Here is a 16,237-nt window from a genome sequence, read left to right as displayed (position 1 = left end):
GTTCTCATCAGAAACTGAATCCACCAGCCCCTTGACCTGGGCCTTCTAGTTTCCTGAACTGTGAGAAAATAGATTTCTGTGGTTTAGGCCACTCAGTCTATGGTATTTTGTTACAGCATCCCCAGCAGACTGAGACAGTGGTTCAAAGATCATTTGTTCTCAGCTGAAGAGGGAGGTGAGTTCCTTGATGATGAGGGTAGGGGTAGGGCATGGTTGGTGAGGGTAGGGGTGAGACATGCTCAGGGCACTTGCTAGAAGAGCAAGGAGCACATGGGCCAGATGGATCTTGTCTTTTTTGTTTGTTTGTTTGTTTGTTTTGAGAGAGAGAGAGACTGTGTGTGTCTAGGGGAGAGGGGCAGAGGGAGAGAGAGAGAGGGAGGGAGAGAGAATCTCAAGTAGGCTCCATTCTCGGTGCAGATTCCAACGTGGGGCTCGTGACCTGAGCCAAAATCAAGACTCAGACACTCAACAAACTGAACCTCCCAGGCTCCCCAAATCTTGTCTTTTTTTTTTTTTTTAAATGAGTTTATTTTATTTTTTTGTAATATTTATTTTGAGAAAAGGAGATAGAGCGAGCAGGGGAGGGGCAGAGAGAGAATCCCAGGCAGTCCCCATGCTGTCAGCACAGAGCCCGACATGGGGCTCAAACCCACAAACTGTGAGATCATGCCCTGAGCTGAAACCAAGAGTAGGATGCTTAACTGACTGAGCCGCCCAGCTCCCCAAATCTTGTCTTTTTTTTTTTTTAATGTTTATTTGTTTTTGAGAGACAGAGACAGAGAGCAAGTGGGGGAGTGGTGGAGAGAGAGGGAGACAGAATCTGAAGCAGGCTCCAAGCTCTGAGCTCCCAGCTGTCAGCACACAGCCCCATGCAAGGCTCAAACTCACAAACTGTGAGATCATGACCTGAACCGAAGTCGGATGCTCAACTGACTAAGCCACCCAGGCACCCCAAATCTTGTATCTTTTTAAAGAAAAAAAGTGCAAGGGATAAAAAATGTCAAAGGAGGGGCGCCTGGGTGGCGCAGTCGGTTGAGCGTCCGACTTCAGCCAGGTCACGATCTCGCGGTCCGTGAGTTCGAGCCCCGCGTCGGGCTCTGGGCTGATGGCTCGGAGCCTGGAGCCTGTTTCCGATTCTTTGTCTCCCTCTCTCACTGCCCCTCCCCCGTTCATGCTCTGTCTCTCTCTGTCCCAAAAATAAATAAAAAAACGTTGAAAAAAAAAAAAATTAAAAAAAAAAAAATGTCAAAGGAGAAAACAGGCCCAAGTCTCCCCAGGACCCCACTGCCAGGTGGGGAAGTCCCCTCCCCCCTACTCTAGGTCCATGTTCTTATAATTTGGGAATTTCAAGCGGGACCTACCTCAAACGGCTCTTCGCAGAAATAGCCGTGAATTAAGGAACCAACAGGAAACAATTCCAACATGTCAGCACAGTCTGTGACCACATACCCAGGTTCACACCTGGGTTCAAATTCGAGACCTGTTCCTTATTAACTGTATACAAGCTGCTTGAGTTCTTTGTGTTTCACGTCGCCGCATCTCTAGAACAGGGATACTAATACCTTCTTCTTCTTCTTTTTTTTTTTTTTTAACTAATACCTTCTTTATAGGGTTGTTGCGAAGGTTCAATGAGATGCCAGGGGCAGGATAAGCATCTAATGTCAACCATTACTATTTTATAATCATTACGATTACTTAAAAAGAGGGGCAGAGAACATAAACAGGAAACCCACAGGAAACATGAATCATGAAGAAGGGACACTCAAACTCACTGATAAAAGAGCCACACAGTAAGCAACAACTTTTCACCTCTGAGAGCACGGTGAGAAGAGAGCCTAGTGGATGCAGGTGCAGGAATGGGCACTTTCCAACACTGCAAATACACTGAGAGGGCGAAATGGCAGCATCGCTGCGAAGCGGCGTAGCAACATCTACCAAAACCAGGAAGCCGGCGGGTTTGCCCCTCTTCCTCCCTGCACAGCCCCAAGGCTGTTCCTTTCCCAGTCACTCAGGTGAACCTGCACTGGATTAAGCCAATCACAACCGTCCCTTTGGATGCCAGTGATTGGCTTAGGTAAGGGCATGTGACATCGTCCTGGCCAATGAGAAAGGAGGGGAAGTCAGCCAAGGAACGGTTTTCTTCACACTTAGTACAGGGCAGCAGCAATGATCTGTTACTTGCTGCTGTGGGACGGGGAGTATCGAGAAGATGCACACGCTGGGACGGCAGAGCGCAAAGACAGAGCAAAGCTGTTGAATGACGTGTCCGGCCCAATAAATTAGCTGATCCTGGAACTGCTCCGCCTCATTAATCACGTGAGATTATAATAAACTCCGGGTTTGAGGTAGGAATTGTTACTTGCAGCCAAACTCCTTCTAAATGATAAAGCGCCCTTTCGACCCAGAAACTTCACTTCCGCGAACTTAATCTACCCAAATCCTTGTACAAGCACTCAATTATATTTGCACAGGATGTCTTTTTTTTACAGAGTGAAAAGCTAGAAGGAACTTTAATGTCCACCAGTAGAGAATTAGCTTAATCCGTTAAATTACACAATACCCCTTACAGTGCAGCTATTGAATCTACGTGCATCGTCATGGAGATGCCGCCATACAACACTGAGAAAGAAAAAAAGCAGCAGATTCCAGAACACTGTGTGTCGTATGATCACATCTGTGTGCAATGTGTGTTTACATCGAGAAGGTTGCAAGATATTCTCCAATTTAACTGGTTCTCTCTGGGGACTGGGACCTGCCAAGGGGCAACAGGACACAGAACACTCTGCTTTGTACACCTTAGAATAATTTAGATTTTTTTTCCCCACAGATTAAGTATTCACCTTGAATCTAAAACGCAAAATGAGATGACTGACTTGAGATCAACCCAGTAGGGCAGAGCCCAAGTGGGAACCAGCAGCCTGGTTTTAAAAAAAAAATTTTTTTTAAACATTTATTTATTTTTGAGACAGAGAGAGACAGAGCATGAACGGGGGAGGGTCAGAGAGAGGGAGACACAGAATCTGAAATAGGCTCCAGGCTCTGAGCTGTCAGCACAGAGCCCGACGCGGGGCTCGAACTCACAGCCCTTACGGACCGCGAGATCATGACCTGAGCTGAAGTCGGCCGCTTAACCGACTGAGCCACCCAGGCGCCCCAGCAGCCTGGTTTTAAACCCAGTGTTGCAGGTCTGCCCAAATGTCCATGGGCTGTTCTTCCCAAGAAAAAGACCAAACCATTGACCCGAGAACCATGAAGGGGTTTTTTGTTTGTTTGCTTTTTGTGTTTCTCCCCCCTCGCCCCCCCCCCCACCCACTTTGGAGAAGAGTTTGAAGATGAAAGACTCAGAAATTCAAAAGAAATGGATGAATGAATATTAACTCATCCAACCCAGGCATTATATAGATAAGAATGAATGAGTGTTGGAGCGCCTGGGTGGCCCAGTTGGTTAAGCATCTGACTTCGGCTCAGGTCATGGTCTCTTGGTTCATGGGTTCCAGCCCTTTGTCAGGCTCTGTGCTGACAGCTCAGAGCCTGGAGCCTGCTTCAGATTCTGTGTCTCCTTCTCTCTCTCTCTCTCTCTCTGCCTCTCTCTCCCCCTCTCCCCGCTTGCACTCTGTCTCTCCCTCAAAAATAAATGGATATTTAAAAAATTTTTTTAAAAAGAACCAATGAGGGGCGCCTGGGTGGCTCAGTCGGTTAGGCGGCCGACTTCGGCTCAGGTCATGATCTCACGGTCCGTGAGTTCGGGCCCCGCGTCGGGCTCTGTGCTGACAGCTCAGAGCCCGGAGCCTGTTTCGGATTCTGTGTCTCCCTCTCTCTGACCCTCCCCCGTTCATGCTCTGTCTCTCTCTGTCTCAAAAATAAATAAACGTTAAAAAAAGAAAAAAAAAAAAAAAAGAACCAATGAGTGTTAAATAAACGACAAAAACAGAAATACTTGAAATAATCAAGTAATAACATTTTCTGAGTGGTTACCTCATGCCAGAGGCTGTCGTGATCTCCCTCTCTCTTTTTTTTTTTTTTTATGCACGTCATGATCTCTTTACACATAATATCTTCTAGCACCCCCGTGAGATAGACTATTAGTCTCACTTTGCAGAGGAGAAAAGAGAGGCACAAAGAAGTGAAGTGACTTGCCCCAGGTCACACAGCTGGTACGCGATAGAGCTGGGATTCAAATTCTGGCAGCCTGGCCCCAGGGCCCACACATATCACCATCTCTGTTGCCCATGAGGCAACAGGACCCAGTCCCAGGACCCCGCAGCCTGTCAGCATGCTGGTGTCTCTGCCACCTCCAAGTAACTCCCTCCCCTTCTGGATCATACACGACCTCTCCTCCTTTCCTTGGTCACGTTTCTTTTTCTTTTCTTTTTTTTTTTAACTTTTTAAAATGTTTTTATTATTTATTTTTGAGAGAGAGAGAGAGAGAGAGCGCGAGCATGAGCAGGGGAGGGGCAGAGAGAGAGGGAGACCCAGAATCCAAAGCAGGCTCCAGGCTCTGAGCTGTCAGCACAGAGCCCGAAGTGGGGCTCGAACTCATGAACCGCGGGGTCATGACCTGAGCCAAAGTCGGCCGCTTAGCCGACTGAACCACCCAGACGCCCCTCCTTGGCAACATTTCTTGTCCACACTGTCTCTAGAGCCTTACCTCCCCCTGCACCCCCCAAATCTCAGCAGCCCCGGTCCCGCTCCACCGAAGGTGCTTGCCAAGGGTCCTCCCCATTCCAGGAAACTTCTAGTTGCTGGGATCCCGTAGAGGGACAGTTCTTCACTCGCCTTTTTCAGTATATTCTCGGCTGCGTCTGCCACGTCCTCCTCACACCTCTCTGACCACTCCTGCTCTGTCAGGGGCTCCTCTTCCTCTGCCCAGGTCTCAAGACCAACGCACCTGAGCTTCCATTTAAGGGACAGCACTTCTGTCCTCCTCCCTCTACATGCTCTCCCCAGAGGAGCTCTTGCATGTCATGATCTCGTGAGTCACGTCGATGACTCACAAATCTATTCCTCCTGCCAGGCTCACCCCCTCCCCAATATTTCAGATTCATGTCTCTTAACCCCTGGGCAGTGCCACCTAAATGTCCAACACCCAGGCCGCTCATGACCTCCATGCCTTTCTTAATCCTAGGCGCTCTACCTGGAATGCCCTCTCCCTACACACACACCTAGCCAACTCCTATTCATCCGTTAAGACCCAGCTCGGATGCCCATGTGTCCACAAAGTCCTCCCTGGTGCCCATCCCAGTTGGGTGCTCCTCCAACTTGCCACAATCCAAACTCCGCAGCACCTCCCCTGCTCCCGCTCCTCCTCCATTTTCCCCAAACTCCATTCATAGCTCCAACTGCCATCCAGTTCTCAGTCCCCAGTTCCTTCCACCCTTACCTCTGAAACATCCTCCACCCTGCAGCTCCTCCTGCCATCTCCATGACCACGGGTCTCACAGGCCCTCAGCATCTCCTGCTAACAGCCTCCAACGAGCCCCCTCCAGTCTACCATTTGGTGGTTGAGGATATTTGCCTAACACACATGTCAACGTCACTCCCCTGCTCAAAACCCTTAACAGGTGCACATAGGCGCGCGCACAGATGAATGCAGTTTTGTTTGTTTTTTTTTTAAGATGAAAGGTGGGGCACCCGGGTGGCTTTGTGGTTAAGCATCCGACTTCAGCTCAGGTCATGATCTCACAGTTTGTGAGTTCCAGCCCCGCATCAGGCTCTCCGCTGTCAGTGCGGATCCTCTGTCCCCTCTCTCTCTCTGCCCCTCCCCTGCTGGTTCTCTCTCTCTCTCTCTCTCAAGATAAATAAACGTAAAAAAAAACCTTTTTTTAAAGATGGAAGGTGAATAAGCTCGGTAGTCTCACAATGAAACAATGCCGATTTTCTGATTCTGATAATGTACAACCACCATATGCCATCAGCAGGCGAGGCTGGGTGAAGGGAATTCTTTGTACTGTTTTTGCTACTTCCTGTGAATAAAAAATCGAAAAACAAACAAAACCTTCACGACACCCACTACCAGGAGGACGAAGGCCAAGCGGCTCCCCCCAGGCACCTCGCCTCCCCTCCGGCCCCATGACTGGCCTGGAATGTCACACTCCGACAGTGTCAAACCCAAGCTGCCCGCTCTGTGTGGAACAGCCTTCACGCCCACTGCTTCCTTCCCACCCTGGCTAGTGCCCGGCGCCTCTTTAAAGCTCAGCTGACGTGGCTCCTCTACCGGGAAGACCCTTTCCCCAACCCCCAGCTAACACAGCACCCCAGTTCGGCACAACCATTGCACTTACCCTAGCTAAAGGACAGCGTGCGCTTATGTCCCCCTCTCCCTAAACCCTGAGCTTCCTGAAGGCAGACGCTGCATCTGATTCATCTCTGGGCAGCACAGAGAAGCCGCGCTCTCCAACCTATTCTCCAGCTATGTGAGCGGAATCTCACAGGCCCTCGAATAACAGCAAAGGTGCTGATTTCAGTCCTTTAGTAAGCGCTCTCGCCTACCAGATATTGTTCGAAGAGCTTTAAATAGAACACATAATTCTCACAACACGCCATAAGAAAATACTATCATTACTATCATCATCCCCATTTTACAGATGAGGAAACCGAGGCACAAGGAGGTGAACTAACCTGCAAGAGTTACCCAGGCTATAAGGGACAGAGCGGCGACTTGAACTCCGGCAGTTGGGCTCTGGAGCCCACACACTCTGACCTCCCGGCTCAAAGGTGCTCCTCTCCCATCCCCGCAGGCTGCCTCCAGCCTCATCTCACACTCCGCCAGCCTGGCCCTCACCTACCCCAGGTTTCATGAAAGGCGAGCGGTCGGTGCCAGATTGGCCGCGTATCGCAGATTGGCCTCGTATACTGCATGAACACTACCTGAGGTTACATCATCTCCAAAGATGCCTGGCACTTCTCCTGACTCACCAGGCCCTCGACAGCTTACTCAGAGACCAGCAAAGGTTCAATTTTGCCATCCTCGACCTCACCAGTCAGAATTCCGGGTCTTGCACGAATCCCTTCCCCACGGTCCCCGTGCACCCTGTCTGTCCACCTGAGGCCCCTCTGCTCCAAAGAGGCCGAGCAGGGGTCTTGGCTCACTTCTGGAGGTTACGTGCTGGGTGTCATCCACCTTTTATGCCAAGGGTTTTAGGCCTGCGGCCCCCAGAGAGAACTCAGGAGTCCATGAACTTGGATGGGCAAACATTTAGAAGTTTTTTTCACTACCCCCTACCTGGTATTTAGCATTCCCTTCAATTACAAAGGCAGGCAACACGCTGCAATAGTGTCGCGCTAGGAATCCCAGCTCTTTCACATTTCAGCTACTGCAGGCACAACAAAATATTGTTCACACTCATCACAACTTCAGAATTATGGCGCTTATGTTAGACTCACTGCCAGATCTGGTTCTCAGTGCACTGATAAAAAGCCCAGCTACGGTTCGAGAGAATTGGGTTTCCTTTGCAATCCTGCATATTTTACTTTATGCGCTTAAAAACGGTATTCTGAGAAGGTGTTCACGGGCTTCCCCAGGCTGCCCAATGGGTCTGCAGGACAGAGATGATCTAGAAGCCCTGTCCTAAGGAATCATGTTTATCCCTACAATAATCTCAAAGGTAGGTGCCACCATGTCCACTCTCCACAGAAAAGCTAGGCTTGAAAAAAATAAAATAGAGTCTTGGGGCACCTGGGTGGCTCAGTAAGTTAAGCATCCAACTCTTGATCTCAGCCCAGGTCTTGATCTCAGGGTTGTGAGTTCAAGCTCTGGGTTGGGCTCCACACTGGACATGAAGTCTACTTAAGGGATGGGGGGTGGCGGTGGGGGGTTGGAGAAAAAAAGGAAAGAAAAGAAAAGAAAAAAATAATCTTTTAAAAAGAGGTGAGGGTTGGAGAGTCCACGACTTGCCCAAGGCCACCCAGCAGCTGAGGAAGAAAGCCAGAAGCGTAGGTACCACCTCAGGCTCCACCAGAAACCACCTGTCAAGGAATGACGAGAGAAAAGGACCACCCACAGGCCTCAGCAACTTGCAGTTTGTTTTCTTTTAACTGCCTTGAACAGAAACCAAAGTTCAGGAAACCTCCCTCAGGCCTCCCGCACGGCGCCACCATAAGCCAAACTAAGAGTCAGCAGTTACAAAGGGCTTTTACTCTCTTGCCTTACCCTCCCAGCTACTTGGGGGCCAAACTGCACAGGAAGGGTTCAATCCCACATCTGTGTCTCCAGGGGTCCGGGCTCCAGCTTCTTCACAACTTCCCAGCTATCAAGGGAGATGAGATGTTTGAACTAACTTTTCTTTCAAAGAAAGGTAACAGAAGCTCGGGGCACCTGGGTGGCTCAGTCAGCTGAGCATCCGACTTCGACTTCGGCTCAGGTCATGATCTCCCGGTTCGTGAGTTCGAGCCCTGCCATCAGGCCCTGCACTGACAGCTTGGAGCCTGGAGCTTGCTTCGGATTCTGTGTCTCCCCCTCTCTCTGCCCCTCCCCACTGTGCTCTGTCTCTCTCTCTCTCTCTCAAAAATAAATAAATAAATAAATAAATAAATAAATAAATAAATAATAAATCTTTAAAAAATTTAAAAAACAAGAGAGATGCATTTCTATATTTCTCACACTTCTGGCACCAGCATGGTCAGGCTCTGGGGAGAGTGGAAGGAAGGAAGAAAATAAAGAAAAGGAAAGGAAAGGAAAGAAAAAGAAACAGAAGCTTATTGCAAAAGGCTTGGGAATTATGGGCAAATATAATACACGGGGGGTGGGGCGGGGAGAAATCATCCAGAGTCCCATAGCTCACTTACTATCACTATCATAGATCACTTACTATTGTGGAGTGCTTTTTCTTTTGAGCAATTGAGAAGTCACTGGCCCTGTGCACAGAAGCTCAGGAGTCCTTGTGGTCATACCACTTGGGCACCAAGAGTGTTCCATGGATTGCTCAGCCCGCTTCACTGTCTGAAGACAGAGAGGCAGGCTGGGGCAGTGCAAAGGACTCTGAGCCCGGGAGTCCGCCACAGCCCCAAGCTGGCTTTCAGGGCACCTCTCTGAACCTCCGTTTTGTCATTTGGAAGAGGGAGCTAATGATACCCAACTTGCAAGGCTGCTTTGCAGGTTTATATCGTGGGCCCCTAACCCCCACGTCCAAGAGGAGATGAGAAATTTGTGTTTCTGCTGAACCTGTACTGTCAGAGAGCGCTGGCAACTTGCAAAATTACCCTGTAAGCGCTTTTTGATCAGTCAACACCAATTCCTTTGCAGTTTATCTATCTAGGCCACTCTTTTTTGGCAAGGGCTGATCTGGACCACCCTGCTACTATTATTCATTTATCCAACAAATAACCAAAGAACACCTTTATATGCCAGATGCTGGGGGAACAGGGTTAATAATGTCCCTGACCTCGTGGAGCATGTGGTCCAGGCGTGGGAAGACAAATAGGGCAATGTTAAATGCACAAGACAAAGCTACAGAGAGTGACAAACACGCTGAAATAGGAAATGTGGCAGGGAGTGATGGGGGGCAGGGGGTAGCGGTGCTGGGAGTTGAGGGATGGCCCATCAGGAAGGTGGCATTTAAGAGAAATAAGATGGAGCCCACCATGGGAACACAGAAGGTAGGTAAGCGTGCACCGGCAGAAGGCACGGCAACGGCAATGGCCCTGAGGTGGGAACAAGTTCAGAACGTTCAAGGAAAAGACAGAAGGCCAGTGTGACTGCAGCGCTGGAGTGAGGGCAAGCCAAGCAGGAAGCAAGTTTTGAGGGGCAGAGTAAGGCTGGTTAGAAGGCTGCATGCAAGCCACACTGGGGAGCCAGCACTGTGTTCTGAGTCAGGAAGCTACTGGGAGGTTTTCAGCAGAGGAGTGACAAGGTCCCACTTAAATCTTTTTTTTTTTTTTTTTTAATTTTTTTTAAACGTTTATTTATTTTTGAGACAGAGAGAGACAGAGCATGAACGGGGGGGGGGGGGGCAGAGAGAGGGAGACACAGAATCTGAAACAGGCTCCAGGCTCTGAGCCGTCAGCACAGAGCCCGACGCGGGGCTGGAACTCATGGACCGTGAGATCATGACCTGAGCTGAAGTCGGACGCTTAACCGACCAAGCCATCCAGACGCCCCAAGGTCCCACTTAAATCTTGAGAAGATCCCTTACTTAGGCTGCTGCACTGAAGACAGATGACAAGAGGTGAGGCTGGAAGGTCAGTTAGCAGGCTACGGCAGTGGTCCAGGCCTGGATCGAGGTAGGCAGTGGAGAAGATTCAGGAACATTCTGGAGGTTATGGCCACCACAACCACGCTGTCACACCAGTGGCCTTTATAGTTTTCAAATCCTCTTCATTTGAGCCTCACAGCAAACTCAAGGAAGGTAGGACTGAATCAGTGAGGCCATTTCACAGAACAAGAAACTGAGGCCAAGAGTGATAATATGATTGTGCCCCTGAACATGCAGCTAGTATGTGCCGCAGCTGGGAGTGAAACTCAGGACTTTGGACTCCCTGCCCTAAGTTCTTCTGGCTGCAGGGGGACAGGGCATGACATGGAATGCGCCAGAGAACAAGAGCACAGATGGACCTCTGTTAACCCCAGAAGGGTCACAGCCTCAACTTCCCCCTGCACCCTTCACAGGAAGTGCTCAGTGGATGCTCGCTGGCCGGCCCCAGCACTTAGGAAGACGTGGCTCTCGGTCCAAGGGAATGTGACACCCTGTCCCTTTCCAAAGTCATAGCAGGGACAGGGTAGCAAGAGCTGGAGGCTGGACCCCTCGATTTTCTTCTGCAAAAGAGGGACTTCTTACCGTAAAGGGGCATCAAGAGGATTAATGAGAATATGGCCAAAAGCACAATACAAACAACAGATAATTGGGATTTCCGGAAGGATAAGAAAAGACCTTCATGGAGACTAAAATAACTTGAGGGGTGCCTGCCTGGCTCAGTCAGCAGAGCATGCGACCCTTGATCTTGAGATCATGAGTTCAAGCCCCACGTTGGGTGTACAGACTACTAACTAACTAATAAAATAACTTGAAGGCACTTCTCCTGCATAGCAGCAAAGACCTTGGGCTCAGGGGTGTCATATGCCTGGCATTGTCTGACCCCTCCCCGCCGACTCCCTGCTCTACCACAGCCATGGGATCCTGGAACATCAATCTCCTCATCTGCAAGATGGGGCTGCTAATACGTGTTCCTGCCTCCAAGAGCTGTGAAGCAGAGTCAATAAGAGAAGGCCCAGAGAGCGCCAGGCCACACACAGCAGCCTTAAATACGCGGTGGCTGGTGTCACTACTGCCGATGCTGCCATCAAGCCTGCGTTGTCAACCTCGGATTCGGGGCTTGGGATGTGCGGCCGAACTGAAGTCGGCTACAGCTGGGTTCTGGAACGCAGCAGTGGTCCCCACAGCCTGACGCAGACACAGTGCTCGTACACCTGCAGAAGCCATCAGGGTACTCGCAGGGGAACAGACTTCCTAGGGAAATAAATAAGACGGGAAGGAGCCCCAGAGCTGGTGATGACAGAGAAGAGGAAACCGAGCCCATTTTCTATGGGCCATTAAATGTGATGAAAGGAGCTGGCTTCTGTGGAGGCTCCTGGGAGCAGACACGTAGCAGTCACTTCATCAGCCTGGGCCAAGGCTCCGGCTTCGGGTTGCAGTAGGACCTCCTCAGAGGACACCTCCTCCTCTTCCACCTGAAGTTACCACTGTGGGGGGGGCCCTGTCGCTCTCCCCTCCCTGCCCCGCCTCTCCCAGCCACCCCTCGTCCCACGCTGGGCCAAGTCAAGAGCCAGGCTGCCTGGTCGTCCGGGTCTGCTCTCCAGTTCTGCCACTTAACCTCCCTTGACAGTTTCTTCATCTGTAAAATGGGGACAATCACAGTGCCTACCTTCAGGGCTGTTACAAAGATTAAGTAAGCTCATCTAGGAAAAAAACACTCACAACAGGGCTTGACTATCAGTAATTGCTGGATTGGTTAATGGCTAAGTGATGACAAACTTAAAAACCCCTCCACTTCCAGTTCCTCTCATCGACTCTCCTGCCCCGATCCCCAGGCACTGGGCGTCTCCCACAGCTTACCATCACACACACTATCAAACCTCAAGGCTTGCTTTCAGAAAGGGAAATTTAGGCCCAGAGAGCCCAAGGGACCACAGCGGTAGAGCCTGACTTGAACTTGATCTCATGCCTGCCACCCACATGGTGGCCGCACCAGGTGACCTGCCCCGTCGTTTACGCTGCCTTTGCCCGACTCAGTGCCTCTTCTCAGAAAGCCTTCTCTGGCCTTTCTGAACCCATCTCTCAGATGTTCGAATGGCACTTCTACAAAGACCCTCCACCCTGGGGCAAAATAAACCTCCCTCCTCTACACTTGGGGTATAATTCAACATGACAACACACTGGCCGAAAGCGTCCTCCTGGCACCTCCACTTGTGCCTGGGGCACAGGGGGTGAATCAGACCCAGTTCTGCTCTTGGGAAGCTCGGGTTAATCAACCATATCTTCGTCCTTTCCAATCTACAAGCTACTTCAAGGTGTCAAGCCAGACACCCATAGGCATTACGGAAATGGACTCAGACTCCACACTCAGGGCCCAGACCTCCTTCACCACCATTCATCCTGCCTTCTCGAGGCATGCTTCCAGAAATCTCCTAAGTACTTTCTTTCTTTTTTAGGTTTATTTAGAGAGAGAGAGAGAGAAACAGTACAAGCAGGAAGAGGAAGAGAGGGAAAGAGAGAATCCAAGCAGGCTCTATGCTGACTGTGTGGAGCCCAATGCAGGGCTTGATCCCACAAACCGCAAGACTATGACCTGAGCCAAAACCAAGAGTCGGATGCTTAACCGACTGAGCTACCCAAGCGCCCCAGAAATCTCCTAAATACTTTCACAGGACCAGGCCCTGGGACATACGGTAGTTCAGTACAACTCCCTGGCCTTTTGGAGAGCCTGCTGGCTAAGCCTTGGGCTAAGCCCCCATCCCCACTGCATCTGCCCAGTCACACTATCCTGGTCTCTACATATTCGAAATGGAGGTGGTCCAATTGTGACATCGATTCCAACGTAGCACACTCAACAGTCACAAAGGCCTGGGTTCAAATCCAACTGGGTGACATCGAGCCAGCCGCATTAATCCTGTGTTCTTCAGTTTCTTCATCTGTGAAATGGAGATAATAATGCCCACCCCTCTTCAGTTCGAGTCATGATCTCATGGTTTGTGAGTTTGAGCCCCCATCAGGTTCTGTGCTGACAGTGTGGAGCCTGCTTGGGATTCTCTCTCTCTCTCGCTCTCTCTCTCTCTCTCTCTCAAAATAAATAAATAAACTTAAAAAAAAAAAAAAGAAGAATGCCCACTCCTCATGGTACCACTGTAAGAATCAGAGAGAATGTACGTCAACCTCCCAGCACAGAAGCAACCATGGTGAGCTCAGGAATTCCTTCCTCTTCTGTCCCCCAGCCAAGCCTCCCCATTCTTTCAAGCTCAAGATCCACTTCCTGGAGGAAGCCTCTCCTAACTTTTCCAGGTTACCCTGAGAGCTCTCTCTCCTGTTCACTCCCACTGCATTGACTCTGGTATTAGAGCATTTCCTGGTCCTATCGTGGGTTCCGGTCAGGCTCTCAGTGACAAACTCAACCCCAAGCCTGCCCTTTAGCACCTCACCATGCTCACAGGAGACATTTGAAAACTAACTTGTTACGGTGGCCCAGGACTCTGGGAAAGACTGAAGATTTGGAGCCAGACAACTAAGTGGGAATCCTAGCTCTGCTATGTGACAGAGAGACCTTTGATTCTATAAGCCTCAGGTTTCCCACCTGGAAAATGAGGATTGAAAAATGCCCACCTGATGTGGTTGCTATGGAGGACAGATGAGCCAGCATATGTGAAAGCCCTTTTGTTATAAACCAAAAAGTGCTATTTAAGGGATTCTTATTTTCAGATTCTCCAAGCCAAACCTACTGACGCCTTAACTTTCTTATACCTAGAGACTAGCTCATCCCACAGAGCTTCTTAGCCCCAAATAATCCACCCACACCCACATTCTTAACTGTCCATCGCAAACAAAAAGCCAACAGCGTGTAATTCACAGCATCCACAGAACACAAACCTCATCCCAGCTCAAGGACCAACAAAAATCTCTCTCCCATGCTCAGATCTCATCCCTCCTGAGCATAGGTTTCTCCTTCCCAGCTTAAAGTACCCCATGCCTCAAACCTGTTCCAATAGCATTTTGGCCATGCATCACTTGTATGCAGTCTAATTTCTATGGGATGTCAAAATGGGGAAAGAAGACCTTGGCGGCTATGGTTGGTTGTATGTGGGGAGAGGGGTTGTAGTAGTCTTGGTAGTAGACGGAAAGATTCTGCCGGAATTTTGGGTTAAACAGTTGCTAAATGTACTATAATTATCGTGTTTGTATGAAAAGCCAAGGATCTGCATTCTGCTATTTTCATGGGGCTGGATGAATTGCAGACGCTGAGGAAAATGGTAAGAAGTTGGGGTTCAAAGTCTGGTACCTAGGCACCAAAGTCTGTGTGTGCAACCTAAGAGACATGAAATCCCTAACAAAGCTGCTGTGGGCCCCCAGGCCCCCACTCCAGGCCCAATAGGCTTTTCTACCCCAGACTCCCCAGCCCCCCTTTCCGGCCCCCAGCCCCTTCTCTTCCCCGTTGATGCCCTGTTGGCACCCCAGCCATCGGGGTCAGAGTAAATCGTTCCTACGATTTTTTTTTCTTCCTGGGAAAACTGCTTTGTCTGTGTGAAAGACCCCCAAACCAGACATCTTATAAACATCCGAGCCAGACAGATTTTAAGGGGAAAGCGGGGGGAGGGTAGGAGAGAGCTGGCCCGAAGGGGTCCCTGAGGCCCTCTGAGAGTGGGAGGAGGGTCCGAGACCGGGGTCCGCGGCTCCGGGGCGCCCATCCCCGCGGGGCGCCCCCCAGGTGCTGGAGCTGCGTCCCCCACCCCCACCCCGCAATCCCCGCGCACTCCCCGCCCGGCGGCCGGGCCGGATCACTCCTTCGAGCCCAGAGATGAATCCTGCGACCGGAAATTCCCCCCTACCCAGACCGCGCCCCCCTTTCCTGCCACCCCCTCCCCCCGGGCCGGGCCGCAGGCCCCGGATCCCCGGGCTCGCGTGGCCGCGGCAGCCGGCAGAGGCGACCCGTCGGCGGCCGCGGTCCACGGCCCTTGCTGCGGTCCCTCCAACTCTTGGCGCTGCGCACACAAAAGGAAGGGGCGCGCTGCCAGAGACGCCCCTGCCAGCCTCCTCGGCCCCCTTCGCGGGGGCCGGCAAAGCATCCGCGCACCCCAAAGCTCCGGACGCCGGGGCGGGAGCCCCCCACGACACAAAATTCCAAAGCACCCCCCCCCCTCCGGGAGCTGCAGGGACAGCCAAATCACCCAGCGGCAGGTGCCCCCGGCCGCACAACTTTGAAACTTTGGGGCAAGGCACGGGGAAGGGGAGGGGAAGCCCCAAAAAGGAGGAAATGAGGATTTGGCGGCTCTTGCTTTATTTCTGCAAAATGCACTTTCCAGGTGGCCCCGCGCGGCTCCGGCCTGGCCCGGATCCCCCGCGCCTCCGCCCGGCCCGGCCCCCGGGCGCCCTCGAGCCCTCCCGCCGCCGGCCGCCGGGACGCGGTCGGGCCCCGGCCTCTGCCCCTCCGGGCTCGGGCCCCGCGCAGCACTCACCTCGGCCGGGCTGCGCTCCCCGCGGGCCTGCGCCGAGCCCGATAAATGGTATGCTATGACTAGAGGTATGATTACGTTATTATTATTAGTAATAATAAGAGTAAATGCTATTTAATTACGGGCGGCCGCATCCTGCTCCCGGCGCCGCCGCCCCGGCAGCTCCGTCCATGTGGCTCCGGAGCGCTTTACTTTCATTTCCAGCCCCTTCGGCCGGCCGCTCGCGGCAGCACCCGCTGGAGGCACCGTCTCCCCGCAGCTCTTCCTCCTCGGGTCCTAGAGCGCGGCTTCCCTCGCCTGGCGCCCGGGGTGGGCGGCGCGGGCGGCGCACCTGGGGGCGGGGAAGTCCCCCTGCCCCGTGGTAAGCTCATGCCTGGAATCCACCTTTATTTTCTTTAAACGTGGCCTGCCCTTTCAGGGCTTTTTCGTTGGGCAAGTCTGCATTTCTGGACTGATGCTGGTCAGACTCCGCGCCACGGCCCTTCCCCCTGGGTGTAAAAGGCCCCCCGGGTTGCCAGGTGCTTTCACTGCAGGCTCCCCCAAACCTTAGCTGCTTGTGCCCTTTTCCCGGATGACGACTGGAGG

The 16,237-nt window shown here is 51.6% G+C and overlaps 1 protein-coding gene across 3 annotated transcripts in view; it reads right to left on the bottom strand.

Moving 5' to 3' along the window:
- ZC3H7B (zinc finger CCCH-type containing 7B) overlaps positions 1-15,902 on the bottom strand; it is a 62,007-nt gene extending 46,105 nt beyond the window's left edge. Inside the window, exon 1 of one of the 3 annotated variants that reach the window (XM_042947937.1) lies at positions 15,656-15,902. Coding sequence is in view for 2 of the 3 variants with exons in the window: in XM_042947935.1 (XP_042803869.1) it covers positions 5,381-5,452 (72 nt within the window). In the remaining variant the exon portion in view is untranslated. Of the gene's footprint in view, positions 1-1,361; positions 2,933-5,380; positions 5,658-15,655 lie in introns of those variants that run through there. The other 2 variants (XM_042947935.1, XM_042947936.1) reach the window with 2 other exon arrangements.
- Between the last annotated feature and the right edge of the window lie 335 nt (positions 15,903-16,237).

The sequence above is a fragment of the Panthera leo genome, chromosome B4, assembly GCF_018350215.1.
Source record: "Panthera leo isolate Ple1 chromosome B4, P.leo_Ple1_pat1.1, whole genome shotgun sequence".
NCBI lineage: Eukaryota > Metazoa > Chordata > Mammalia > Carnivora > Felidae > Panthera > Panthera leo.
The sequence above is the reverse complement of the archived record's forward strand: the minus strand, read 5'-3'. Positions and strand labels throughout refer to the sequence as shown.